At 51.7% G+C, this 27,227-nt stretch overlaps 4 protein-coding genes across 4 annotated transcripts in view; 2 read left to right on the forward strand and 2 right to left on the reverse strand.

Moving 5' to 3' along the window:
* Nucleotides 1-1,546: 1,546 nt before the first annotated feature.
* Nucleotides 1,547-1,874, forward strand: LOC121000995 (histone H4-like). Its single transcript, XM_040431851.1, has one exon. The coding sequence runs from the start codon at nt 1,558-1,560 to the stop codon at nt 1,867-1,869; it is 312 nt and encodes a 103-aa protein (XP_040287785.1). The 5' UTR covers nt 1,547-1,557; the 3' UTR covers nt 1,870-1,874.
* A 615-nt stretch (nt 1,875-2,489) lies between these two features.
* On the reverse strand, nt 2,490-3,032 carry LOC121000992 (histone H2B 1.1). Its single transcript, XM_040431848.1, has one exon. It carries the CDS (start codon nt 2,910-2,912, stop codon nt 2,532-2,534), a length of 381 nt encoding a protein of 126 aa, XP_040287782.1. The 5' UTR covers nt 2,913-3,032; the 3' UTR covers nt 2,490-2,531.
* Nucleotides 3,033-5,573: 2,541 nt separating this feature from the next.
* LOC121000989 (histone H2B type 2-F) lies at nt 5,574-6,033 on the forward strand. The gene has a single exon (XM_040431844.1). The coding sequence runs from the start codon at nt 5,574-5,576 to the stop codon at nt 5,952-5,954; it is 381 nt and encodes a 126-aa protein (XP_040287778.1). The 3' UTR covers nt 5,955-6,033.
* A 615-nt stretch (nt 6,034-6,648) lies between these two features.
* Nucleotides 6,649-27,227, reverse strand: part of LOC121001555 — a 45,918-nt gene continuing 25,339 nt past the window's right edge. Inside the window, exon 6 of the mRNA XM_040432686.1 lies at nt 6,649-6,963. Coding sequence (XP_040288620.1) covers nt 6,649-6,963 — 315 coding nt within the window. The remainder of the gene's footprint in view (nt 6,964-27,227) is intronic.

Raw genomic sequence — 27,227 nt, forward strand, 5'->3', positions numbered from 1 at the left:
CATGGAGACTGTAATGTAGAGGCCGTTAATACGGAGGCTGTAATATAACATGGAGGCTGGTAATATTTAGGCTGTAAAATAATGTGGAGGCTATAATCTAATGTAGAGGCTGTAATATGTTGTTGAGGTTGATAATATAATATAGAGGCTGGAATATAATTTGAGGGCTGTAATGTAATGCAGAGGCTGGTAATATGAAGGCTGTAATATAATGTGGAGGCTGTTAGTATGGAGGCTGTAATGTAATGTTTAGGATGTGATGTAATGTAGAGGACGGTAATATGGAGTCTGTAATATAATGTGGTGGCTGGTAATGTAACACGGAGACTGTAATGTAGAGGATGGTAATACGGAGGCTGTAATATAATGTGGAGGCCGGTAATGTAACATGGAGGCTGTAATGTAATGTGGAGGCTGGTAATTTTTAGGCTATAATGTAATGTAGAGGCTGTAATATGTTGTTGAGGTTGATAATATAATATGGAGGCTGTAATACATTGTGGAGGCTGTAATATAATATGGAGGCTGGAATATAATGTGGAAGCTGTAATATTATATGGAGGCTGTAATGTAATGTAGAGGCTGTAATGTAATGTAGAGGCTGGTAGTATGGAGGCTGTAATGTAATGTAGTGGCTGGTAATATGGAGGCTGTAATGTAATGTAATATGGAGGCTGTAATATAATGTAATATGGAGGCTGTACTAGAAACATAGATGTAATATGGATTCTGTAATATAAGGTGGAGGCTATAATGCAGAGGCTGTAATATAATGTGGAGGCCGGTAATGTAACATGGAGGCTGTAATGTAATGTGGAGGCTGGTAATATAATGTGGAGGCTATAATGTAATGTAGAGGCTGTAATATGTTGTTGAGGTTGATAATATAATATGGAGGCTGTGATGTAATGTGGAGGCCATTAATATGGAGGCTGTAATATAATGTAGATGCTGTAAATATGGAGACTGTAATATAATGTTAAGGATGATAATATAGAGGCTGTAATATAATGTTGAGGTTGATAATATAATATGGAGGCTGTAATATCATGTGGAGGCTGGAATATAATGTGGAAGCTGTAATATTATATGTAGGCTGGTAATGTAATGTGGAGGCTGGTAATGTAATGTGGAGGCTGTAATGTAATGTAGAGGCTGGTAGTAGGGAGGCTGGTAATATGGAGGCTGTAATATAATGTAATATGGAGGCTGTAATAGAAACATAGATGTAATATGGAGGCTTTAATATAAGGTGGAGGCTATAATGCAGAGGCTGTACTAGAATGTGGAGGCTGTAATGTAATGTAGAGGCTGGTAGTATAATATAGAGACTTTATTTTAATGCGAAGGATATGATGTAATTTACAGGCTGGTAACATGGAGGCTGGAAAATGAAAACCACCAGCACTTCTGAGCTCAGCCAATCAGAGGTGGAGGGCGGGGCCTGGAGTTCAGGAACAGCCCCGCCCCCAGTTCTCTTTCAGGTCCGCCCATGCTCCATATAAAGGAGGGCTCTGGGCTGAACAGTCACTGCTCTCTGCTCCTCACACCTAGAAGATGTCTGGTCGCGGTAAAGGAGGGAAAGGGCTCGGGAAAGGCGGCGCCAAGCGGCACAGGAAGGTGCTCCGTGATAACATCCAGGGCATCACCAAGCCTGCCATCCGCCGCCTAGCTCGCAGGGGAGGCGTCAAGCGCCTCTCCGGCCTCATCTATGAGGAGACTCGCGGGGTGCTGAAAGTCTTCCTGGAGAACGTCATCCGGGACGCCGTCACCTACACCGAGCACGCCAAGAGGAAGACCGTCACCGCCATGGACGTGGTCTACGCGCTCAAGCGCCAGGGCCGCACTCTCTACGGCTTCGGGGGTTAATGCTGCCGCCGCCTCCTCCGTCCTCACAGCACAAAGGCTCTTCTCAGAGCCGCCCACATCTTCCCGGGGAGGAGGAGCTACAATTCCACTGAGGGGTTAACACCGCCCGCACGTCAGGAGATCAGCGGCGCCCTGTGCTCAGTACAGCCGGAGGTCTACATTACAGAAACCCCCCAATAATCTGTAAATCCCGAGCCCCGGGTGTTCTCCACCGCAGCTACGAGACGAGCTGTGCTCGGAGACTGAGGGGTTAATCCGTCCCGCCAATGAGCGGCTCCTCCTGTAAATCAGCAGCTCAACTATAGGCGGGAAATTCAAACGAGGGACGAGATGCTGAGCTCTCCCAGCCAATAGCAGAGCTCTGGACCCCGCAGCCGTTATGTGCCCGTAGGAGCCTCGTCCTCCTGTCCTGCACTGAGCGGCCGCACAGCCTCTCTCCAGGGAGCGCCACACTGAGGAGGATGATGGGAGTAGTGATCGGACATGGAGGATGAGGATGAGGGGAGCTTGCACTGTAACTTCCGATAGCGTTACCGCATCTCATCTAGCTGACAGGGAGGAAAACCGCAGCCACTGTGAGAACAACGGGGAGACCCGGGAGCAGCTCCGCTGGAGACAGGGTGGGGGCTCTGAGAAGAGCCTTTGGGTCCGGAGAGCGGCGCTCACTTGGCGCTGGTGTACTTGGTGACGGCCTTGGTGCCCTCGGAGACGGCGTGCTTGGCCAGCTCTCCGGGCAGCAGCAGGCGCACGGCGGTCTGGATCTCCCGGGAGGTGATGGTGGAGCGCTTGTTGTAGTGAGCCAGGCGGGAGGCTTCCCCTGCGATGCGCTCGAAGATGTCGTTGACGAAGGAGTTCATGATGCCCATGGCCTTGGAGGAGATGCCGGTGTCGGGGTGGACCTGCTTCAGCACCTTGTAGACGTAGATGGCATAGCTCTCCTTCCTGCTCTTCCTCCGCTTCTTGCCGTCCTTCTTCTGAACCTTGGTGACGGCTTTCTTGGAGCCCTTCTTGGGCGCTGGGGCGGACTTGGCTGGCTCGGGCATTCTGACTGAAGACAAAATCTCGTCTGTTCTCCTCCTGCCACCGCGGCGGTATTTATACACGGGCCATGCAAATGAGCTGCTGCTGACTGCGCGCCGATCTACTGGAGGAGAGGGTCACGTGGTGTCTCCGCTTCTCCCAATTGGCAGCCTCACATCCATCCGGCTGAGCAGGGGGCGGAGCAAATAGAGAGGCGTGGCTCACATCCATCTATTCAGCAGAGCCGGGGGCGGAGCAACAGGAGAGGCGTGGCTCACATCCAGCTGAGCCGGGGGCGGCGCGGGGCTCACATCCATCAATTCAGCAGAGCCGGGGGCGGAGCAGCAAGAAGGGAGGGGCTCACCTTCATTCAGCTGGGCAGGAGGGGTGGTGCTCTCAGCCATCCATTCTGCTAAACCGGGGGGCGGAACTCACATCCATCCATTCAGCTGAGCCGGGGGCGGAGCAACAGGAGAGGCGTGGCTCACATCCATCCAGCTGAGCCGGGGGCGGAGCAAATAGAGAGGCGTGGCTCACATCCATCTATTCAGCAGAGCCGGGGGCGGAGCAACAGGAGAGGCGTGGCTCACATCCAGCTGAGCCGGGGGCGGCGCGGGGCTCACATCCATCAATTCAGCAGAGCCGGGGGCGGAGCAGAAAGAAGGGAGGGGCTCACCTTCATTCAGCTGGGCAGGAGGGGTGGTGCTCTCAGCCATCCATTCTGCTAAACCGGGGGGCGGAACTCACATCCATCCATTCAGATGAGCCGGGGGCGGAGCAGCAGGGGAGGCAGGGCTCACATCCATTAATTTAGCTGAGCCGGGGGGCGGAGAGGCGGGGCTAACATCTCTCTTCTATCAGGGCCTCGCTGCTCGGCTGATAACCGCCCCCTGCTGGTAGTGATGCCGCCGCTGAGTGTACTGTGCGTGCAGGGGGGTCGTGCGCTCTATCCCTGGACACCAGCGCAGCGATGGAGCCAGCTCTTCTCCGCACAGTGAATACGGGACTGTTCTCCCCTTCTCCGGTGGGGGGCGGGAGAAGGCGGCCACTGACGGGTTAATACTGAGCAGGCTATGGGGGCGGGGCTATAGAACTAGTACCATGGTTTTGAAATTCCCGCTCAATTACCGTCCGGTAAGAATTCAGCTGCCGTGGAGAAGCTCCGCCCCCGGCTCAGAGAATGAATAGCTATGAGCCCCGCCCCTCCTGCTGCTCCGTCCCCCGGGCTTCTCAGAGCCCCCACCTTCTCTAGGACGGAGCTGCCGCATTGTGTGAATACATGGAAGCCTCCTGTCCGAGGCGGATTATTCCCTCCTTATAGACCACTGATCGGGAGGATGAGGGGAGTAGTGATCAGACAGAGAGGAGGATGGGGGAGTAGTGATCAGACAGTGAGGAGGATGGGGGGGAGGAATGATCGGCCAGAGAGAAGTTGGGCGATGAGGAGAATGAGTGAAGTAGTTATATGGTATTGAGGATGATTAGGGGAGTAGTGGTCAGCCAGTGAGGAGGATGAGGGAAGTAGTGGTCAGCCAGTGAGGAGGATGAGGGCAGTAGTGATCTGCTAATGGATGGATGTGAGCCCCGCCGTGCGCTCTATCCCCGGACACCAGCGCAGAGAAGGGGGCGGAGCTATAGAACAAGTGCTTTACAGTGATTGGCTGATCTCTGGCTTTTGAAATTCCCGCTCAATTACAGTCCGGTCAGAATCCAGCGGCCGTGGAGAAGCAGTCCATTACACACAGGGGCACTGATGGTCCGGGCGTCACACAGGGACACTTACCGCTCCTGACCTGCCGCGAGAACGGGCAGACATTACTGCTGTAGAGGGTTCGTCCCCTGTGTGTAATGGACTGCTCCTCCACGGCCGCTGAGCGGGAATTTCAAAAGCCAGAGATCAGCCAATCACTGTAACGTACTAGTTCTATAGTCCCGCCCCCATAGCCTGCTCGGTATTAACCCGTCAGTGGCCGCCTTCTCCCGCTCCCCACCGGAGAAGGGGAGAACAGTCCCGTATTCACTGTGCGGAGAAGAGCGGCTCCATCGCTGCGCTGGTGTCCAGGGATAGAGCGCACGACCCCCCTGCACGCACAGTACACTCAGCGGCGGCATCACTACCAGCAGGGGGCGGTTATCAGCCGAGCAGCGAGGCCCTGATAGAAGAGAGATGTTAGCCCCGCCTCTCCGCCCCCCGGCTCAGCTAAATTAATGGATGTGAGCCCTGCCTCCCCTGCTGCTCCGCCCCCGGCTCATCTGAATGGATGGATGTGAGTTCCGCCCCCCGGTTTAGCAGAATGGATGGCTGAGAGCACCACCCCTCCTGCCCAGCTGAATGAAGGTGAGCCCCTCCCTTCTTTCTGCTCCGCCCCCGGCTCTGCTGAATTGATGGATGTGAGCCCCGCGCCGCCCCCGGCTCAGCTGGATGGATGTGAGCCACGCCTCTCCTGTTGCTCCGCCCCCGGCTCAGCTGAATGGATGAATGTGAGCCCCGCCCCTCTTTTTGCTCCGCCCCCCGGCTCAGCTGGATGGATGTGAGGCTGCCAATTAGGAGCAGTGGAGACACCACGTGACCCTCTCCTCCAGTAGATCGGCGCGCAGTCAGCAGCAGCTCATTTGCATGGCCCGTGTATAAATACCGCCGCGGTGGCAGGAGGAGAACAGACGAGATTTTGTCCTCAGTCAGAATGCCCGATCCAGCCAAGTCCGCCCCAGCGCCCAAGAAGGGCTCCAAGAAAGCCGTCACCAAGGTCCAGAAGAAGGACGGCAAGAAGCGGAGGAAGAGCAGGAAGGAGAGCTATGCCATCTACGTCTACAAGGTGCTGAAGCAGGTCCACCCCGACACCGGCATCTCCTCCAAGGCCATGGGCATCATGAACTCCTTCGTCAACGACATCTTCGAGCGCATCGCAGGGGAAGCCTCCCGCCTGGCTCACTACAACAAGCGCTCCACCATCACCTCCCGGGAGATCCAGACCGCCGTGCGCCTGCTGCTGCCCGGAGAGCTGGCCAAGCACGCCGTCTCCGAGGGCACCAAGGCCGTCACCAAGTACACCAGCGCCAAGTGAGCGCCGCCCCCGCTCTCCGGACCCAAAGGCTCTTCTCAGAGCCCCCACCCTGTCTCCAGCGGAGCTGCTCCCGGGTCTCCCCGTTGTTCTCACAGTGGCTGCGGTTTTCCTCCCTGTCAGCTAGATGAGATGCGGTAACGCTATCGGAAGTTACAATACAAGCTCCCCTCATCCTCCTCCTCCATGCCCGATCACTACTCCCATCATCCTTCTCAGTGTGGCGCTCCCTGGGGAGAGGCTGTGCGGCCGCTCAGTGCAGGACAGGAGGACGAGGCTCCTACGGGCACATAACGGCTGCGGGGTCCAGAGCTCTGCTATTGGCTGGGAGAGATCAGCATCTCGTCGCTCATTGGCTCATTTCAATTTCCCGCCTATAGTTGAGCTGCTGATTTACAGGAGGAGCCGGTCATGTGACCTGTACCAGCGCCACTCATTGGCGGGACGGATTAACCCCTCAGTCTCCGAGCACAGCTCGTCTCGTAGCTGCGGTGGAGAACACCCGGGGCTCGGGATTTACAGATTATTGGGGGGTTTCTGTAATGTAGACCTCCGGCTGTACTGAGCACAGGGCGCCGCTGATCTCCTGATGTGCGGGCGGTGTTAACCCCTCAGTGGAATTGTAGCTCCTCCTCCCCGGGAAGATGTGGGCGGCTCTGAGAAGAGCCTTTGTGCTGTGAGGACGGAGGCGGCAGCATTAACCCCCGAAGCCGTAGAGAGTGCGGCCCTGGCGCTTGAGCGCGTAGACCACGTCCATGGCGGTGACGGTCTTCCTCTTGGCGTGCTCGGTGTAGGTGACGGCGTCCCGGATGACGTTCTCCAGGAAGACTTTCAGCACCCCGCGAGTCTCCTCATAGATGAGGCCGGAGATGCGCTTGACGCCTCCCCTGCGAGCTAGGCGGCGGATGGCAGGCTTGGTGATGCCCTGGATGTTATCACGGAGCACCTTCCTGTGCCGCTTGGCGCCGCCTTTCCCGAGCCCTTTCCCTCCTTTACCGCGACCAGACATCTTCTAGGTGTGAGGAGGAGCAGAGAGCAGTGACTGCTCAGCCCAGAGCCCTCCTTTATATGGAGCATGGGCGGACCTGAAAGAGAACTGGGGGCGGGGCTGTTCCTGAACTCCAGACCCCGCCCTCCAGCTCTGATTGGCTGAGCTCAGAAGTGCTGGTGGTTTTCATTTTCCAGCCTCCATGTTACCAGCCTGTAAATTACATCATATCCTTCGCATTCAAATAAAGTCTCTAAATTATATTATCAACCTCCACATTATATTACAGCCTCCATACTACCAGCCTCCACATTGTATTATAGCCTCTACATTACATTACAGCCTCCATACTATCAGCCTCTACATTACATTACAGCCTCCACATTCTAGTACAGCCTCCACATTATATTACAGCCTCCATATTACCAGCCTCTACATTACATTACAGCCTCCATATTACCAGCCTCTACATTATATTACAGCCTCCATATTTACAGCATCTACATTATATTACAGCTTCCATATTAACGGCCTCCATATTATATTATCAACCTCAACAACATATTACAGCCTCTACATTACATTATAGCCTCCACATTATATTACAGCCTCCATACTACCAGCCTCCACATTCTATTACAGCCTCTGCATTACATTATCTTCCTCCACCTTATATTACAGCCTCCATATTACATCTGTTTCTATTACAGCCTCCATATTACATTACCTTCCTCTACATTATATTACAGCCTCCATACTACCAGCCTCTACATTACATTACAGCCTACATATAATATTACAGCTTCTACATTATATTCCAGCCTCCACATGATATTACAGCCTCCATATTATATTATCAACCTCAACATTATATTACAGCCTCCATATTTAAAGCCTCCACATTACATTATAGCCTTCATATTATTTTATAGCCTCCACATTACATTATAGCCTCCATATTATATTACAGCCTCCATATTACATTATAGCCTTCATATTATTTTATAGCCTCCACATTATATTACAGCCTCCACTTTACATTATAGCCTCCATATTATATTACAGCTTCTACATTATATTACAGCCTCCATATTACTAGGCTCCACATTACATTACAGCCTCCATATTACCAGGCTTCACATTAAATCACAGGCTTTATATTACCAGGCTCCACATTATATTATAGCCTCCATATTACCAGGCTCCACATTATATTGCAGCCTCCACATTAAATTACAGCCTCCATATTACCAGTCTCCACATGATTTTACAGCCTCCACATGATATTACAGCATATTATATTACAGCCTCCATATTATAGCCTTCACATTACATTACAGCCTCCATATTATATTACAGCCTCCACATTATATTACAGCCTTCACATTATATTACAGCCTCCACATTATATTACAGCCTCCATATTATAGCCTTCACATTACATTACAGCCTCCATATTATATTACAGCCTCCACATTATATTACAGCCTTCACATTATATTACAGCCTCCACATTATATTACAGCCTCCATATTATAGCCTTCACATTACATTACAGCCTCCATATTATATTACAGCCTCCACATTATATTACAGCCTTCACATTATATTACAGCCTCCACATTATATTACAGCCTCCATATTATAGCCTTCACATTACATTACAGCCTCCACATTATATTACAGCCTCCAGATTATATTACAGCCTTCACATTATATTACAGCCTTCACATTATATTACAGCCTCCACATTATATTACAGCCTCCACATTATATTACAGCCTCCATATTATAGCCTTCACATTACATTACAGCCTCCATATTATATTACAGCCTCCATATTATATTACAGCCTCCACATTATATTACAGCCTTCACATTATATTACAGCCTACAGATTTCAGCTTTTACACTATATTACAGTCTCCATATTGCCAGGCTCCAAATTATATTACAGCCTCCACATTTCATTATAGCCTCCATAATATATTACAGCTTCCACATTATATTACAGCCTCCACATTACATTATAGCCTTCACATTATATTACAGCCTCCATATTATATTACAGCCTCCACATTACATTACAGCCTCCATATTACCAGTCTCCACATGATATTACAGCCTCCACATTACAGCCTCCATATTACCAGTCTCCACATGATATTACAGCCTCCACATTATAATACAGCCTACAGATTTCAGCCTTCACACTATAGTACAGCCTCCATATTACCAGGCGGTCCTCGTTAAGGTCTTACTGGGGGGGCTGTTGTGTGTGGGGGTGGGGGGGGATAGAAGCATCACCAGCATCATATGCATCAACTTCCGTCTATAATGAGCAGCTTTCTTCAGCCGCCCTCTGAAGAAACCGCCCAGCTCCAGCAGCAGGACATCCAGCAGAACCTGAACCAGCAGGCGGTGACATACTTGGACTGCACCCTGTAACCCATGATCCAAGATCTCCTGGACTTCTGGGCATGCAAACTTCATGTGTGGCCCCAACTGGGCGAGTTTTCCATGGACATGCTTTCCTGCCCGGCCAGAGCGGGTGCTCGGTGCGGCGGGGGGCACAGATACCCCTGAGAGAACTCGCCTTTCCTTCCAAAATGTTTAGTGACAAATAGAGTTGAGCGGACACCTGGATGTTCGAGTTCGGCCGAACTTCACAAAAAAGTTCGAGTTCGGGACCCGAACTTGACCCCGAACCCAAACCCCATTGAAGTCAATGGGGACAATGAATGCCACCAGCAGCGCGTCTACCAGCGTGCGCTTGTACTCGCGCATCTCACGATCACGCTCCAGTGAGGGAATTAAGGACGGTACGTTGTCCGTGTAACGGGGATCCAGCAGCGTGGCCACCCAGGAATCAGCACAAGTTAGAATGTGGGCACCTCGGCGGTCGTTGCGGAGACACTGCGGCATGTAGTCGCTCATGTGTGCCAGGCAGTGGCGTAACTAGAGTGTTATGGGCCCCAGTGCAAACTTTGTATCGGGGCCCCCCTACCCCCCGATTTTTATAAAGAAGCGGCAGATTTTCTTACTAATGGCTTTCCCGTGTGGCTAGTCCGCTGCGTGAATGAGGGCCAAGCCCCATTCCGGACAGCAGAGACACGGAGCAGTAACACGATTGATAATGCTCTCTGCCTCTCTGTGACCTTTTTACTAAAAAATCACAGGGAGATAAAGTGGTCACCGTGATTTTGTAGCAAAACGATCATAGAGAGGCATGGAGCATTATCAATCATGTTACTGCTCGGTGTCTCTGCTGTCCGGAGCGGGGCTTGGCTCTCTTTCACACAGCAGATTAGCCACACGGGATCCGCTCGTGTGAAAGAGCCCAATGCATGGCTACACTCACCCAATCCTAATAAAATCTGGTCCTACCTCATCCAGGGTGTCGCTGGCGTCGGTGTGATGTCCGCTGGATCCAGAACAAGGTCCCTGTGGTGATAGAAAAAAAAAGAATAATCACATAAGGAAGGGATGGTGACTACCCCTGTGAAACTACCAGCTGGGGGCGCTCTGCTGGCCTGGTAGACTGAGCTATGCCAATGTATAGCAGGGAAATTTAGGACATTTCCCCTAAGTGCTACCACACAGTACTAATGCCCACATTGTGGCCCCTCACAGTAGTAATGCCCATCTTGTGGCCTTTCACAGTAATTAAGCCCACCTTGTGGTCCCTTCACAAAAGTTATGTCCTTCTTGTGGCCCCTCACAGCAGTTATGCCCACCTTTGTTCCTGTCACAGTAGTTATGCCCAGATATGTGCCCCTCACAGTAGTTATGCCAAATATGTGCCCCCTAACAGTAGTTATGCCAAATATATGCCCCCTCACGGTATTTATGCCAGATATGTGCCCCTCACAGTGGATATGCCCAGATATGTGCCCCTCACAGTGGATATGCCCAGATATGTGCCCGCTCACAGTGGTTATGCCCAGATATGTGCCCACTCACAGTAGTTATGCCCAGATATGTGCCCCTCACAGTGGATATGGCCAGATATGTTCCCCCTCACAGTAGTTATGCCAGACTATGTGCCCCTCACAGTAGTTATGACCAGATATGTGCCCCCTACAGTGGTTATGCCATATTATGTGCCCCTCACATTAAATATGCCCACATATGTGCCCCTCACAGTGGTTATGCCAGATTATGTGCCCCCCTCACAGTAGTTATGCCTTTATATGTGCCATCTCATAGTTATGCCTTTATATGTGCCCCCCTCACAGTAGTTATGACAGATATGTGCCCCCCTACAGTGGTTATGCCAGATTATGTGCCCCTCACATTAGATATGCCCACATATGTGCCCCTCACAGTGGTTATGCCAGATTATGTGCCCCCCTCACAGTAGTTATGGCAGATTAGGTGCCCCCTCAGTAGAGATGCCCACTTTTGTGCCCCCTCACTCTAGTTGTGCCCATCAACCCCCCCCCCCCTTCCCCTTTGCCCCCAGTCTGCAGTGTTAGGAAAATAAAAAAAAAACACATACTTACCCTCTTCCCTGATGTTTCACTGCCACACTCACATCGCGCTGCTGGCTGTACTAAAGGCAGTTTCCCGGGCCTTCAGAGCTCCTCCCACAGCCAGCAGCCCGATGTGCGGCAAGCAGAGGGAGCGCTAGAGCTCCTGCTTCACTGATGATCTGGAGACAGCCCGGCAGTGACAAGAACTGCCGGGCCGAGTGTATGTGAGTGAGTGCGCGCGTCCTCCCTCTTCCTCCTCCCCCTCTCTGCGCAAACCTCCCCCACCTTGCCTCATATTAAACATGTAATGGAGCCAGTGGCGTAGCGTGGGTAACAAGCACCCGGGGCAAGCCAAGTATTGCGCCCCCCCCCCCCAACCTGTGACCACGCCCCTTTTTTAAACAAATAATGTAATAGATGTCACCTGCAGTCCTATGTAACACCACAGATAACTCAGTGATAACTCTGAGTACAGATAATGTAGTAGATGTCACCTGCAGTCCTATGTAACACCACAGATAACACGGTGATAACTCTGAGTACAGATAATGTAGTAGATGTCACCTGCAGTCCTATGTAACACCACAGATAACTCAGTGATAACTCTGAGTACAGATAATGTAGTAGATGTCACCTGCAGTCCTATGTAACACCACAGATAACACAGTGATATCTCTCTGAGTACAGATAATGTAGTAGATGTCACCTGCAGTCCTATGTAACACCACAGATAACTCAGTGATAACTCTGAGTACAGATAATGTAGTAGATGGGTGTGAGGCCCCAGAATTCAGAACACACACAGTGTGACCTCAAGTCTGGGGCCAGGCTGAGGCAGTGTGGGACAAATTCTATATACCCCCTCCCCCCTACCGTGAAACAGATATTTGGATGGACATAACATACATTGCTATGAAATATACAGGAGAATACCGCACCATACCTGTTACATCCAGTGACATCTCCTGTGATGTAGACTTTCATCAACGTCCTCATTCGGAGATAGGACCATCATGACACCTTCTTTCAGCCATGTCTCGTCTCTGCAAGTTTTGCAGAAAATGTTTTAGATTCCTCACTTTACTATCATCCTCAGATAACAGAAGTCCCCTTCCCCTGTAGTGCCCATAAGTATAGTGCCCTCTGTATAATTATAATATATAATGGCCCCCTCTGTATTATTATTATAATGACCACCTCTGTAGTATTATAGTAATAATTATGGCCCCCTTCAGCCCCTCCAGCATACAGTCCTGTGTAAGATACAACACTCCCCCTGCCTTTAGTCCTTCTTGCAAACAGTCCCATGTAAAACACATCACTCTCCCTTCAGCTCCTCCAGCATACAGTCCCATGTAAGATACAACCCCCAGAGGATGCTATCTGCCCATCTCTCCTGTCCATATACCAGGCCTACCAGTATTACCCCTTCATATACCGCCTTGTCCCCCCACACCTAACAGTCTGAGTCACTTGTCTCCGTGAGTGTTAGGTGGGGTGACCAGGCAGGCAGGTGGTATATCAATGGCTAATGCTGGTAGACCTGGTATATGGACAGCAGAGATGGGCAGATGGCATCCTCTGGGCAGTACTGTCTCTCTGGTCTTCCTTCACCAGCACCCGGACTGCCACGGTCCTGCTTGGCCTGGCTCTCATGGCACTTCACTGCCTCATGCTTGGCTATCAGCGCTGAGTGACTCAGTCAATGTTGCAGTGTGACTGAGTCACTCAGCGCTGATAGCCAAGCACGAGGCAGTGAAGTGCCATGAGAGCCAGGCCAAGCAGGACCGTGGCAGTCAGGGTGCTGGTGAAGGATGACCAGAGAGACAGTACTGCCCAGAGGATGCCATCTGCCCATCTCTGCTGTCCATATACCAGGGTAGGCCTGGTATATGGACAGCAGAGATGGGCAGATGGCATCCCAGAGAGGCAGTACTGTCTCAGTGTCCCTGGTCATCCTTCACCAGCACTCTGACTGCAGTGCCATGGTGCCATCTGCTTGGCAGCCTTGGCCTGGCTCTCATGACACTTACTGGCACTTAACTCATATAATCATATATTACCCCTAAAGCCTGCCTGCCCTCAGCCAATGCCAACAAAGTAAACTACTGACCTAATTACACACTCAGGGTGGGACTTTGGGACTCTGGGACAGTGACACTGACTGTCACTCACTCTGTCTCAGGGTCGCTTGAATCCAGGGCCGGCGCCACCTTTAAGCAGAGTAGGCCACCGCGCAGAGCGCACTCTGCCTGGGAGCGCCGGTGCTCTCGAGTCCGAATCCCGACTAGCCGCCGCCCGCTCCACGCCCCCTACTTGTGATCCATCCATCTAAGTTCTAACATCTTCTCCTGATTCCTACCTGGCTGTCATCGATCTGACTCCTCCTGTTTGGCTGTTCCTGTACTTGCTGGCCGGCCGGATAATGGTGGATTGTGCTGCACTGCTGCCCCTGCGAGGGCATGCATTTGTTCAGCCACTTAGTATTACTTAGTGGGGGCACTGGGGGGAAAATTACGTAATGGGCACTGCCCATTAAGTAATTTGCCCCCCAGTGCCCCAACAAAGTAATACTGCCCCCACAGACAGTGCACAACTCACTGCGCACTGCCCATTACGTAATTTGCCCCCCAGTGGCCCACTAAGTAATACTGCCACAACTGTGCACTGTCTGTGGGGCACTATTACTTAGTGGGGGCACTGGGGGGCAAATTACGTAATGGGCAGTGTGCAGTGAGTTGTGCACTGTCTGTGGGGGCAGTTAGTATTACTTAGTGGGGGCACTGGGGGGCAAATTACGTAATGGGCAGTGTGCAGTGAGTTGTGCACTGTCTGTGGGGGCAGTTAGTATTACTTAGTGGGGGCACTGGGGGGCAAATTACGTAATGGGCACTGCCCATTACGTAATTTGCGCCCCAGGGCCCCAACAAAGTAATACTGTCCCCACAGACAGTGCACAATGCCCCCACTAAGTAATTCAAGTTGAATCACTGTCTCTAGGCTCATGGCTGGACTACAGTCTCCTACTGATTCAGCTGCAGCCATGATCTTCTGCTTCTTCTTGCTGCCTCCGGCTCCTGGCTCTGCAGTCTGCACTGTACTTCCCGCCTGGAAGGTGGGCGGAGCCTATCGGGAACTGCCGTGCATGCCCCGCCCCCTCTCGCCTCCTCACTCTGCTCTGCAGCCGAACGCTGTGTGAAGAAAAAAAAACACAGCGTCGGCGATTTAACTTGTGCCAGCCCCGCAGACGGCGCCCCCTGCAGAGTGGCGCCCGGGGCGACGGCCCCCCCCGGCCCCCCCCCCACGCTACGCCTCTGAATGGAGCGCCCTGACGGGGCCCGGCATTGTCACTGTACTTCATGCCGGGCCCCTTCACAGCGCTTCATTACATGTTAGTACAGCGGGCCCCCTCCCCCCGCCGGGCCCGGTCGCAGTCGCACTCCCTGCGACCGCGATCGTTACGCCCCTGGTGCCAGGCTGCCCAGAGGCAACGACAAGCTGTCCTCTGTGGGAGGTGTATCGTCTGTGTCCTCTGTATCCCCCCAGCCACGCACCAGTGATGGCCATGAGCTGGTCTGGGTGCCACCCTGCTGTGAACATGGTTCCTCCTCCTCCTCCATCTCCTCATCCTCCTCCTCCACCTCCTCATCCTCCAGAACTGTGCCCTGGCTGGACAATTGTGTACCTTGGGTTTGTGGGTGCAGGAACCCACCCTCGGAGCCACTTGGGAATGACTGGCCGGAAACCCTATGAAATGATCCCTCTTCCTCCTCTTCCTCCTCCTGTACCACATCCTCTTCCATCATCGCCTGCAGCGTTTTTTCAAGGAGGCATAGAAGTGGGATAGTGACGCTGAGAACGGCGTTATCGGCACTGGCCATGTTGGTGGAGTACTCGAAACAGCGCAACAAGGCACACAGGTCTCGCATGGAGGCCCAGTCATTGGTGGTGAAGTGTTGCTGTTCCGCAGAGCGACTCACCCGTGCGTGCTGCAGCTGAAACTCCACTATGGCCTGCTGCTGCTCGCACAGTCTGTCCAGCATATGCAAGGTGGAGTTCCACCTGGTGGGCACATCGCATATGAGGCGGTGAGCGGGAAGGCCGAAGTTACGCTGCAGCGCTGACAGGCGAGCAGCAGCAGGGTGAGAACGCCGGAAGCGCGAACAGACGGCCCGCACTTTATGCAGCAGCTCTGACATATCAGGGTAATGTTTAAGGAATCTCTGCACCACTAAATTCAGCGCATGCGCCAGGCAAGGGATGTGCGTCAAACCGGCTAGTCCCAGAGCTGCTACGAGATTTCGCCCATTATCGCACACCACCAGGCCGGGCTTGAGGCTGACTGGCACCAACCACTCATCGGTCTGTTGTTCAAGGCCCGTCCACAGCTCCTGCGCGGTGAGGGGTTTGTCCCCCAAACAGATACGTTATAAAACTGCCTGCTGTCGTTTCCCCCTGGCTGTGCTGAAGTTGGTGGTGAAGGGGTTACGCTGACCGGATGAGGAGCCGGTAGAGGATGAGGAAGCGGAGTAGGAGGAGGAAGCAACAGGAGGCAAACTGAAGCGCCCTGCAATCCTTGGTGGTGGAAGGACATGCGCCAAACTGCTATCCGCCTCAGGCCCAGCCGCCACTGCATTTACCCAGTGTGCTGTTATGGAGATATAGCGGCCCTGACCGTGCTTACTGGTCCACGTATCCGTAGTCAGGTGCACCTTGCCACAGATGGCGTTGCGCAGTGCACACCTGATTTTGTCCCCTACTTGGTTGTGCAGGGAAGGGATGGCTCTCCTGGAAAAGTAGTGGCGGCTGGGCACGACGTACTGTGGGACAGCCACCGCCATAAGGCCTTTATAACTCTCCGTCTCCACCAGACGGAATGACAGCATTTCAAAGGCCAGTAATTTAGAAATGCTGGCTGTGGCGGAACCCGCCTCGCCACTGGGCATTGGAGAGGCCTGGCTTCCCGCCTCCTACCTGCTGACTATGGCCCCTGGTGATTTAGTACGTTTGAATGCAATATTTGGGCATGTGGTATTTTATATTGCTGCTACTGGCCCTTTAATGGCCATGTTATGACTTTTAGGAACAATGCCCCTTTAAGACTGTGTAGCAGATTGCATTCAGGCTGTCTTAAATACTATGTATGTTATTATGTGTTCGGTTAAATTGTATATGTGCATGCCAGGGTTCAAGTTAGTCCATTACCTTTGGTAATTGTATTTTGTGGATTGCGTCTCAGACAATGCCAGTGTGTTAGTTAATTACATCTCAGACAATGCTCATTGTGTTTTGTTTATTGCGTTACAGATAGAGGGAAGGGGATTTTGTGTACAATTTCTGGGAAGGTTTAAATACTGTAGATACATATGATTGGCTGTTTTTGCAGAGCCTGTGGGTGGTACCTTGTTGGAAGATGTGTATAAATCAATGCTTGTGTTAAAATAAAGGGAGTTCCTTTTTTAACCCTCAAGGTGAAGTGTCGTCTCATTCTTGGGGGAGGATTTATTGCATGCTGTCCCAGTTTGACTGCTAGGAGTGAAAACCTATTCGTATGGTTCCTATTCAACTGTCTACAGCATTCATATGCTTGAAGAGGATTCATCTGCTTCTTCGGTTCGGTGATTGTGCTGTCTGCCAGAGTGCTTGGAAGCCTCAGGAAACGCTAGGCGCATCCGTAAACGGAGGTACTCAGTCGGGGTGCCAGGTGATCCGTTACATTGGTGTGGTGGCAAGCAGTGGGATGGCGTCCTGGTGTGAGAGGAACAACACCCTGGAGACACAGGAATTATTATGGAGCGGCATAGAACCAGCGAGTCCCTGGACGACGCTCGAGGTAGAAAAGGAATGGAACCGGAGGTTACAGAACCTCTTGGCACCACTTGTCAAGCCAATAGGAGAGGCAACCAGGTTGGACTGCAGAGAGAGCGCCCGACAAGAGATGTGGGAAGAAACCCTAGAAGGTGTCCAGCGTTGGCGAGGTGAGCGTCTTCCCAGCAAGGAGCAGCGGTTACAAGCCAGAGTGGCCCTAGGGATACCTATGCTGGGAGAACAGGCCCAGGAGGAATTGGTGAGGCAACTTAATTCACTGGCATGGAGGGAACTGGGTCTCGATGATGCATTCCAAGCGCTACGTTGGTACGCGGTTCAGCGGGTTCCCGGAATGGCCAAATTTGACAAACCCGAGGGCAAGGATTATAATGGCCCTGGCTTATTATGGGGGGCCTTTGCAGAACCGGAATTTGGGAGTGCGGCAGAGTCATGGCTTTGGGACATTTTTGACTACAGAGAGGCCGTGCTGGATCTCCCTATGGCCGAAGACCTAAGGCCAGACCTGATTGAACTGGCTGTCCAGGAATGGGAACTGGAGCAGGATTACCAGCACCTGGTCAGCTCCAGTCAGTCACTCTATACCCTGCAAGTACCACCAGAGCAGTGGGAGATCAAACAGAATTATGCGGACTTATATGATCAAGTGACACCGCCTGTCTCTAACCTGATGGGGCTTATGGACTGTACACCATTGGGAGCGTTGAGTTTCGTTCCCCCTCCCCAACAACTAAGCCCGTCATCAGGAGACCTGCATTCGGTACCTCCTACTCCCCAACCAGCCCCAGAAATGAGGGACCTTATCGACTGGTCCTGGGAAGACCCACAGATGGCAGGTGGAGATGGGACCGAGATCTCTCTACCGGCCCTACAGGGGTACTGGGCAGCAGGCCCAGATCTCCAACTCCAGCAGCAGTACCAGGAGGAGGAGGTAAGCAACCCCTCCCCTCCACAGCCAACTCCAAACCAGGTACTGGGGTCAGTAGAGGAGTCGTTAGCCCCCTCTGGCCCCCTCCCAGCAGAAGAGCTGGCATCTGGGCAGAGCGCCGCTGGCCTCTGCCCTACTTGTCCCCTTACTACCCAGCAGGACTGTACTCCAGTCCCTCCAGCAGAAGAGCTGGCATCAGGGCAGAGAGCCGCTAGCCTCTGCTCCACCGACCCCCTTGTTACAGGGCTGGCTTGTACCCCCCCTTACCCCAGCAGAATTGCTGGCATCAGTGCAGAACACCGCTGGCCGCTGTTCCCCAAGTAGCCCCAGCGGTTTGCCTAGCACACCAAGGGGAGACAGTAAGCCCCAAAACAGTGCAGATGGGACCGTAGTCTCTGTACCTGCACCACTGGAGATATGGACAGTCTGTCCTGGTCCACAACAACAGGACAATGTATTGGAAGGAGAGGCAGTCTGTTTTCCCCTACAACAAGGGAGGGTGTCGCAGAGAGAGGAGCCTGTTACCCCTTCCCCCCAGCAACAGCTTTGTTCAACCAGGGGAGAGGGCACCCTGGTTACCTTCCCCCCAAGTCATGGATCTACAACTGGGCACAAGTGGCAGGGGGCCATAGGGACAACTACACCCTTGGAGAAAGGCCGGCTGACTATCAGAGCCCCAGACCGCATGGAGGTCTGGAGTCTGGATAGTCTAAATGGGAAAGGGGAGAAATGTGGCGGAACCCGCCTCACCACTGGGCATTGGAGAGGCCTGGCTGCCCGCCTCCTACCTGCTGACTATGGCCCCTGGTGATTTGGTATGTTTGAATGCAATATTTGGGCATGTGGTATTTTATATTGCTGCTACTGGCCCTTTAATGGCCATCCGTGGACATGTTATGACTTTTAGGAACAATGCCCCTTTAAGACTGTGTAGCAGATTGCATTCAGGCTGTCTTAAATACTATGTATGTTATTATGTGTTCGGTTAAATTGTATATGTGCATGCCAGGGTTCAAGTTAGTCCATTACGTTTGGTAATTGTATTTTGTGGATTGCGTCTGAGACAATGCTTATTGTGTTGGTTAATTACATCTCAGACAATGCTCATTGTGTTTTGTTTATTGCGTTACAGATAGAGGGAAGGGGATTTTGTGTACAATTGCTGGGAAGGTTTAAATACTGTAGATACATATGATTGGCTGTTTTTGCAGAGCCTGTGGGTGGTACCTTGTTGGAAGATGTGTATAAATCAATGCTTGTGTTAAAATAAAGGGAGTTCCTGTTTTAACCCTCAAGGTGAAGTGTCGTCTCATTCTTGGGGGAGGATTTATTGCATGCTGTCTGACTGCTAGGAGTGAAAACCTATTTGTATGGTTTCCTATTCAACTGTCTACAGCATTCACATGTTTGAAGAGGATTCATCTGCTTCTTCGGTTCGGTGATTGTGCTGTCTGCCAGAGTGCTTGAAAGCCTCAGGAAACGCTAGGCGCATCCATAAACGGAGGTACTCAGTCGGGGTGCCAGGTGATCCGTTACACTGCCATTCAGGGCCAGGGATCGCAGGTGGGTAGGGGGGTACTTCCTCTACCTCTCCAGCGTTTGGGATATGGAGAGCTGAACGCTTCCGTGGGACATTGTGGAGATGCTTGGTGACCCAGGTGGTGGTGTTGCTGGCAGATCCTCTGCGGGGTGGAAGGTGGCACTGTCACTTCAGAGGTGGATGAAGAGGCCGCGACTGCAGCAGAAGAGGAAGCAGGAGGAGCCAGAGACCTTTCTTGGTTTTTGAGGTGTCTTCTCCACTGCAGCTCGTGCTTTGCACTTAAATGCCTGGTCAAGAAAGGCTGGACGCTGGAGGTAGGCCTGCATGAGGGGTTTTGGGCTCCGGGCCGAGGAGTGGCTAGGAGGGGTTAGGATAGTGAGGGGGTGGAGTGGCGTCCCATCTTCGAACGGGACTTAGTCTCTGGAGCTGAAAGTTCCGTATGGAAGAAGGTAAGGGTCAGCGGTGTTCGTGTATTTGCGCATCCGATTTTAGTTCCACAGAATCTTTAGTATACACCGCTGACCGCCTTCGGTCGGCATAGTTCTGTTACACTGTTCTTGAAGGGTAATATGTCCCGGGGCCATAGTCGTAGGGCAAGAGGCTGATAAACAGGCCTCTCCAAAACCCAGTGGCGAGGTTGGTTTCGCCACACATCTCCCCCTCCCAGGGAAGACTAACCAGATACCTGACCTCACGGTCAGTACCTGAGTTTGTCTGGCAGTCAAACCACAACCTAATACTGGACCTGTTGAATCTTGGGGCCTGGCTCTGTTCTGTATGTCCCCAGCTGTTGAGTGGGCATCTGCTACTCCTTGCTTCCTTGTGGTTCTCCAGCTTGGAGCTGTAGGTACTTGGTGGGGAGAGGCCGACTGCACTCTGCCCAGATGCCAGCTCTTCCGCTGGGGTAGCCTGTGGAAAGTCAGCCTCTGGAGAAGAGGATAGAGGAGGGCAGAGGCCGACTGCGCTCTGCCCAGATGCCAGCGCTTCCACTGGGGGTAGCCTGTGGAAAGTCAGCCTCTGGAGAAGAGGATGTGGTCAGGGAATGTGGTCAGGGAATCCTATCCCCAGGACCTTGTTGCAGATCGGCTATAGAGAGGAGAAATCGCTTACCTCCTCCTCTGGATACCCCATCTGCCGCTGGGGAGAGAGACCAACTGTCTCCTCTCCCTGTAGAGTATACTGCCGCTGGGTAGTGAGACCGGCTGTCTCCACTACCAGTGATTCTGGTTGTTGCAGAGATGAGGGACCGACGATCTCCTCTCCCTGTACTCCCAGTGGCAGTTGGGGATCTGGGCCGCCTGCCCAGCCACCCTGTTGGGACGGTGGAGTGACTACGGTCCCATCTCCACCTGCCGACTGGGGTTCCTCCCAGTACCAGTCTATGAAGTCCCCTACTTCCACAGTTGGTGAGGAAGTAGGGGATACTTCAGCTGTGACTTGCCAGGGGTAGGGGCTGCAGGTCTGGGCCTGGTATCCAACTGTCTTGTATCTTGCGCTGGGCTTGAATGGAGTGAAACAACTGTTGATAATCTTGCTCCAGCTCCCACTCCCTTTGGACCAGAAAGGTCAGATCTGCCCTCACCCCACTAGTTGTAGGCCAATTGTGCAAGTCCCACCTGTAGTCAGTAATGTCCCAAAATCTAGACTCTTCTGTGCTCCCAAAGTCAATGTCTTCAAAAGACTCCCACAATAACCCAGGGCAATTATATTCCTCACTAGTGATGTCGCGAACATAAAATTTTCAGTTCGCGAACAGCGAACGCGAACTTCCGCAAATGTTCGTGAACTGGCGAACCGGGCGAACCGCCATAGACTTCAATAGACAGGCGAATTTTAAAACCCACAGGGACTCTTTCTGGCCACAATAGTGATGAGAAAGTTGTTTCAAGGGGTCTAACACCTGGACTGTGGCATGCCGGAGGGGGATCTATGGCAAAACTCCCATGGAAAATTACGTAGTGGACGCAGAGTCGGGTTTTAATCCATAAAGGGCATAAATCAACTAACATTCCTAAATTGTTTGGAATAACGTGCTTTAAAACATCCAGTGTGTGTATACGATCAGGTATGATGTTGTATCGATCAGGTAGTGTAAGGGTTACGCCCGCATCACAGACATTGACAGACCAAACTCCCCTTTTAATGCACCGCAAACAGTTCATTTGCACAACCGCAAACTCCCCATTTGCACAAGGTTGGATACCAAGCTAGCCACGTCCCGGTGATGTCATTGAAGGTTTCTTCCTCCACCCAGCCACGTACAACACCAAGGGTCCCGGAAAGGTCAATTGAATTGATTTTTCGAACGGGGAGATGGTTAAAAAAACGCTGGCTCCCTCCCCTTTGTTTTTATCCACGGTGACTGCGTCTGCGCCGTGCAATTTACTGTCACACCCGATATGAGTGGTATTTTCTGTAGTACTATTCTCATCAGTTTAATCCCTCTAACGTCCCCGACTCCCCAATCTGGGGGCCATTTATTAAACAGATTTTTCGGACGGGGAGATGGTTAAAAAAACGCTGGCTCCCTCCACTCTGTTTTAATCCACGGTGACTGCGTCTGCGCCGTGCAATTTACTGTCACACCCGATATGAGTGGTATTTTCTGTAGTACTATTCTCATCAGTTTAATCCCTCTAACGTCCCCAATCTGGGTGCCATTTATTGAATAGATTTTTCGAACGGGGAGATGGTTAAAAAAAACCTGGCTCCCTCCACTCTGTTTTAAACCACGGTGACTGCGTCTGCGCCGTGCAATTTACTGTCACACCCGATATGAGTGGTATTTTCTGTAGTACTATTCTCATCAGTTTAATCCCTCTAACGTCCCCAATCTGGGTGCCATTTATTGAATAGATTTTTCGAACGGGGAGATGGTTAAAAAAACGCTGGCTCCCTCCACTCTGTTTTAAACCACGGTGACTGCATCTGCGCCGTGCAATTTACTGTCACACCCGATATGAGTGGTATTTTCTGTAGTACTATTCTCATCAGTTTAATCCCTCTAACATCCCCAATCTGGGGGCCATTTATTAAATAGATTTTTTGAACGGGGAGATGGTTAAAAAAACGCTGGCTCCCTCCACCGATATGAGTGGTATTTTCTGTAGTATTATTCTCATCAGTTTAATCCCTGTTACGTCCCATATCAGGAATTGCCTTTTATGAAAAAAAATTTAGGCCGGGTACCTTCGACTGCCTTCACAGTGACAGACCAAACTCTCATACACTAAACTGAATTGATTTCAGGAACCGGGAGATGGAAAAAGCAGCTTGGTCGGTCCTCTTACTCCCAAATTGGGGCACTGCGCGTGCACAGAGCAATGTGCTGTGACACCCTATATGAGTGGTGTCTTAACTAGTACTATTGCTATCAGTTTAATCCCTGTTACGGACCCTATCCGGTCGAATTGATTAACCATTGTCGAATCCCCCATTGACATCCCCCTTATAAGCTGTGTAAAGCATATTTTTTAGTTTGGTTTTGAACTGCTGCATCCTTTCCGACTTTTGGTAATTTGGTAACATTTCTGCCACTTTCTGCTTATACCGGGGGTCTAGTAGCGTGGCCACCCGATCGCTTTTGGTCTGACCATAATGAAGCAACGGCCTTATCATCTGGGGTGTGGCAACATTGCCAACACACTTTTATAGAGGTGATGATGATTGCTTCATTGTGATACGCAAGCCCCTTCACCACAACAAGGTAACGATCACGAAGGGGAATTGACACTTGTATGTGCCTTTTTTTTTTGGTTTGTTTTTGCAGCCACAGTGCTGCACCATAGGACAGAAAAATTAGGCATGTACACATGCCTGAAAAATAATGGCACTGTTGCAGACGCTATTGTAGCAGCGGCCGGAAAAATTTATGTTTTCCAGGCAGAAAAGTGACTAAAACATTACGGCTTGAACCCTAGTTGGTGGTGGAGAATTCACGAAAGTCATCCGGTATGCAGACATTAAATACAGCAGCGTGGGGACCATTTTGAGGCCAAGGCATGTAATCAGGCCTTTTGTTAGTCAAACGTATCCCCCACTGTCAGTCCCTTCGGGATCCATGCCTCATTCATCTTTATGAAGGTGAGGTAATCAACACTTTTTTGACCGAGGCGACTTCTCTTGTCAGTGACAATGCCTCCTGCTGCACTGAAGCTCCTTTCTGACAGGACACTTGAAGCAGGGCAGGCCAGAAGTTCTATCGCAAACTGGGATAGCTCAGGCCACAGGTCAAGCCTGCACACCCAGTAGTGAAGGGGTTCATTGCTCCTCAGAGTGTCGATATCTGCAGTTAAGGCGAGGTAGTCTGCTACCTGTCGGTCGAGTCATTCTCTAAGGCTGGATCCCGAAGGGCTGTGGCGATGAGTAGGACTGAAAAAGCTCCGCATGTCCTCCATCAACAACACATCTGTAAATCGTCCAGTCCTTGCCGCCGTGGTAGGAGGAGGATTACACTCACCTCTTCCCCTGTTAGATTCCCGTTGTGCTGTGACATCTCCCTTATAAGCTGTGTAAAGCATATTTTTTAGTTTGGTTTTGAACTGCTGCATCCTTTCCGACTTTCGGTAATTTGGTAACATTTCTGCCACTTTCTGCTTATACCGGGGGTCTAGTAGCGTGGCCACCCAGTACAGATCGTTCTCCTTTATCCTTTTTATACGTGGGTCCCTCAACAGACATGACAGCATGAAAGACCCCATTTGAACAAGGTTGGATGCAGAGCTTCTCATTTCCCGTTCCTCGTCCTCACTGATGTCATTGACGGTCTGTTCTTCCCCCCAGCCACGTACAACACCATGGGTCCCAGATAGGTGACAACAACGAGCACCCTGGGGTGCCTGCTGTGGTTGGTCTTCCTCCTCCTCAAAGCCGCCACATTCCTCCTCTGACTCCTCTTCCTCATACTCCTCTTCCAGCGTTGCTGCAGGTCCGGCAAGCGATGATGACAAGGCTGTTTCTGGTGGTGATGGTGACCACAACTCTTCCTCTTCCTCTTCACGCTCATCTACAGCCTGATCCAGAACTCTTCGCAGGGCACGCTCCAGGAAGAAAACAAATGGGATGAGGTCGCTGATGGTGCCTTCGGTGCGACTGACTAGGTTTGTCACCTCCTCAAAAGGACGCATAAGCCTACAGGCATTGCGCATGAGTGTCCAGTAACGTGGCAAAAAGATTCCCAGCTCCGCAGAGGCTGTCCTAGCACCCCGGTCATACAAATACTCGTTGACGGCTTTTTCTTGTTGGAGCAGGCGGTCGAACATTAGGAGTGTTGAATTCCAACGTGTCGGGCTGTCGCATATCAAGCGCCTCACTGGCATGTTGTTTCGCCGCTGAATATCGGAAAAGTGCGCCATGGCCGTGTAGGAACGCCTGAAATGGCCACACACCTTCCTGGCCTGCTTGAGGACGTCCTGTAAGCCTGGGTACTTAGACACAAAACGTTGTACGATGAGATTCAACACATGTGCCATGCACGGCACATGTGACAACTTGCCCAAATTTAATGCCGCCAACAGATTGCTTCCATTGTCACACACCACTTTGCCGATCTCCAGTTGGTGCGGGGTCAGCCACTGATCCACCTGTGCGTTCAGGGCGGACAGGAGTGCTGGTCCTGTGTGGCTCTCTGCTTTCAGGCAAGTCAACCCCAAGATAGCGTTACACTGTCGTATCCGGGATGTGGAATAGCCCCTGGGGAGCTGGGGGGAATCAGTTGATGTGCAGCCAGACGCCGCAGCAGAAGAGGACTCAGCCGAGGAGGAAATTAAAGAGGATGGAGTAGGAGTAGAGGAGGTGGCAGTAGGTCTGCCTGCAAGTCGTGGTGGTGTCACCAACTCCGCTGCAGAGCCACGCATTCCATGCTTGTCAGCCGTCAGCAGGTTGACCCAATGCGCAGTATACGTGATATACCTGCCCTGACCGTGCTTTGCAGACCAGGTATCAGTGGTCAGATGGACCCTTGCCCCAACACTGTATGCCAGAGATGCCATGACTTCCTTTTCAATGACATGGTAGAGGTTTGGGATTGCCTTTTTTGAAAAAAAATTTCGTCCGGGTACCTTCCACTGTGGTGTCCCAATAGCGACAAATTTTTTGAAGGCCTCAGACTCTACCAGCTGGTATGGTAAAAGCTGGCGGGCTAAGAGTTCCGTCAAGCCAGCTGTCAGTCGCCGGGCAAGGGGGTGACTTTGTGACATTGGCTTCTTATGCTCAAACATGTCCTTGACAGACACCTGACTGTGGGCAGATGAGCAGGAACTGCTGAAGGTGAGAGATGGAGTGGCGGGTGGTTGAGAGGGGGCAGGGAGGACAGCAGTGGTTGACGTGGCTGAAGATGCAGGACCAGGAGGAGCATGGTGGCTTTGAGTTTGTGTGCTGCTTGTACTCATGTGTTGATCCCATAGGCGTTTGTGATGTGAGATCATGTGCCTTCGCAAAGCAGTTGTACCAAGGTGGGTGTTGGACTTCCCACGACTCAGTTTCTTTTGGCACAGGTTGCAAATGGCATTGCTTTTATCAGAGGCAGACACACAAAAAAAATGCCACACTGCTGAGCTTTGCAATGACGGCATTCTAGTGGTGGCAACAGCATGCGTTGACTGGCGTGCTGTCTGGCTGACCCCAGGTGCCGATACATGCTGTCTGACTGTGCCACTAACTCCTTGCGACGACCTCCCCCTGCTTCCAACTCGTCTCCTCATTCTCTCTGTCTCCCCTTCAGAACTTTCCCCCTCTTCTTCTCTTCGAGCAGGCACCCACGTGGCATCCGTGGACACATCGTCATCATCAACCGCTTCACTTGTATCTGACAACTCAGCAAAGGAAGCAGCAGCGGGTACAACATCATCATCATCACACCGTACGTCCATGTGTGTAATGCTGCTGACTGAGACATATCCCTGTTATCTACATCCTCTGGCAATAATGGTTGTGCATCACTCATTTCATCCAACTGATGTGTAAATAACTCCTCTGACGGATCAAGTGAAGCGGCTGTGGTGGCTGTGGTGGTAGTGGCGACGGGCGGGTGCGTGGTAACTTGAGAGCAGGTGACCGAAGCTGAGTTGGAGGAGGATGGTGCGTCAAGGTTCTTAGCGGAAGCTGTTGAAGATTGGGTGTCCTGTCTAAGCCAGTCAACTACGTCCTCTGAATTTTTCGGGTTCAGGGTACGTGGCCTCTGAAAACTGGGCATTATTCCAGGGACAGTGGAAATCACAGCACCACGACCACGACGGCCCCTGCGGGGTGGCCTGCCTCTGCCTGTCATTTTTTTTTTAGATAAGTGGTACTACGCGTGCTAGGTACTGTGCCACCCGGTATGAGTGGTTGGCACTGGCAGTGGGCACACTACAGTCAGTGGAAGCGGGCCTGACACACACTGGCAGCAGGCAAGCAACTGAATTTAGACTACTGTCTAAAAATTAAATGCCTTATTTATCGGCAAGCTACTGTGCCACCCGGTATCAGTGGTTGGCACTGGCAGTGGGCACACTACAGTCAGTGGAAGAGGGCCTGACAC

This window comes from Bufo bufo, chromosome 5 (assembly GCF_905171765.1).
Source record: "Bufo bufo chromosome 5, aBufBuf1.1, whole genome shotgun sequence".
Taxonomy (NCBI): Eukaryota; Metazoa; Chordata; class Amphibia; order Anura; family Bufonidae; genus Bufo; species Bufo bufo.

What these genes read in the sequence shown, in the direction of transcription:
- LOC121000995 (XM_040431851.1), top strand. Translation starts at nt 1,558, where the DNA reads ATGTCTGGTCGCGGTAAAGGAGGGAAAGGGCTCGGGAAAGGCGGCGCC.
- LOC121000992 (XM_040431848.1), bottom strand. Translation starts at nt 2,912, where the DNA reads ATGCCCGAGCCAGCCAAGTCCGCCCCAGCGCCCAAGAAGGGCTCCAAG.
- LOC121000989 (XM_040431844.1), top strand. Translation starts at nt 5,574, where the DNA reads ATGCCCGATCCAGCCAAGTCCGCCCCAGCGCCCAAGAAGGGCTCCAAG.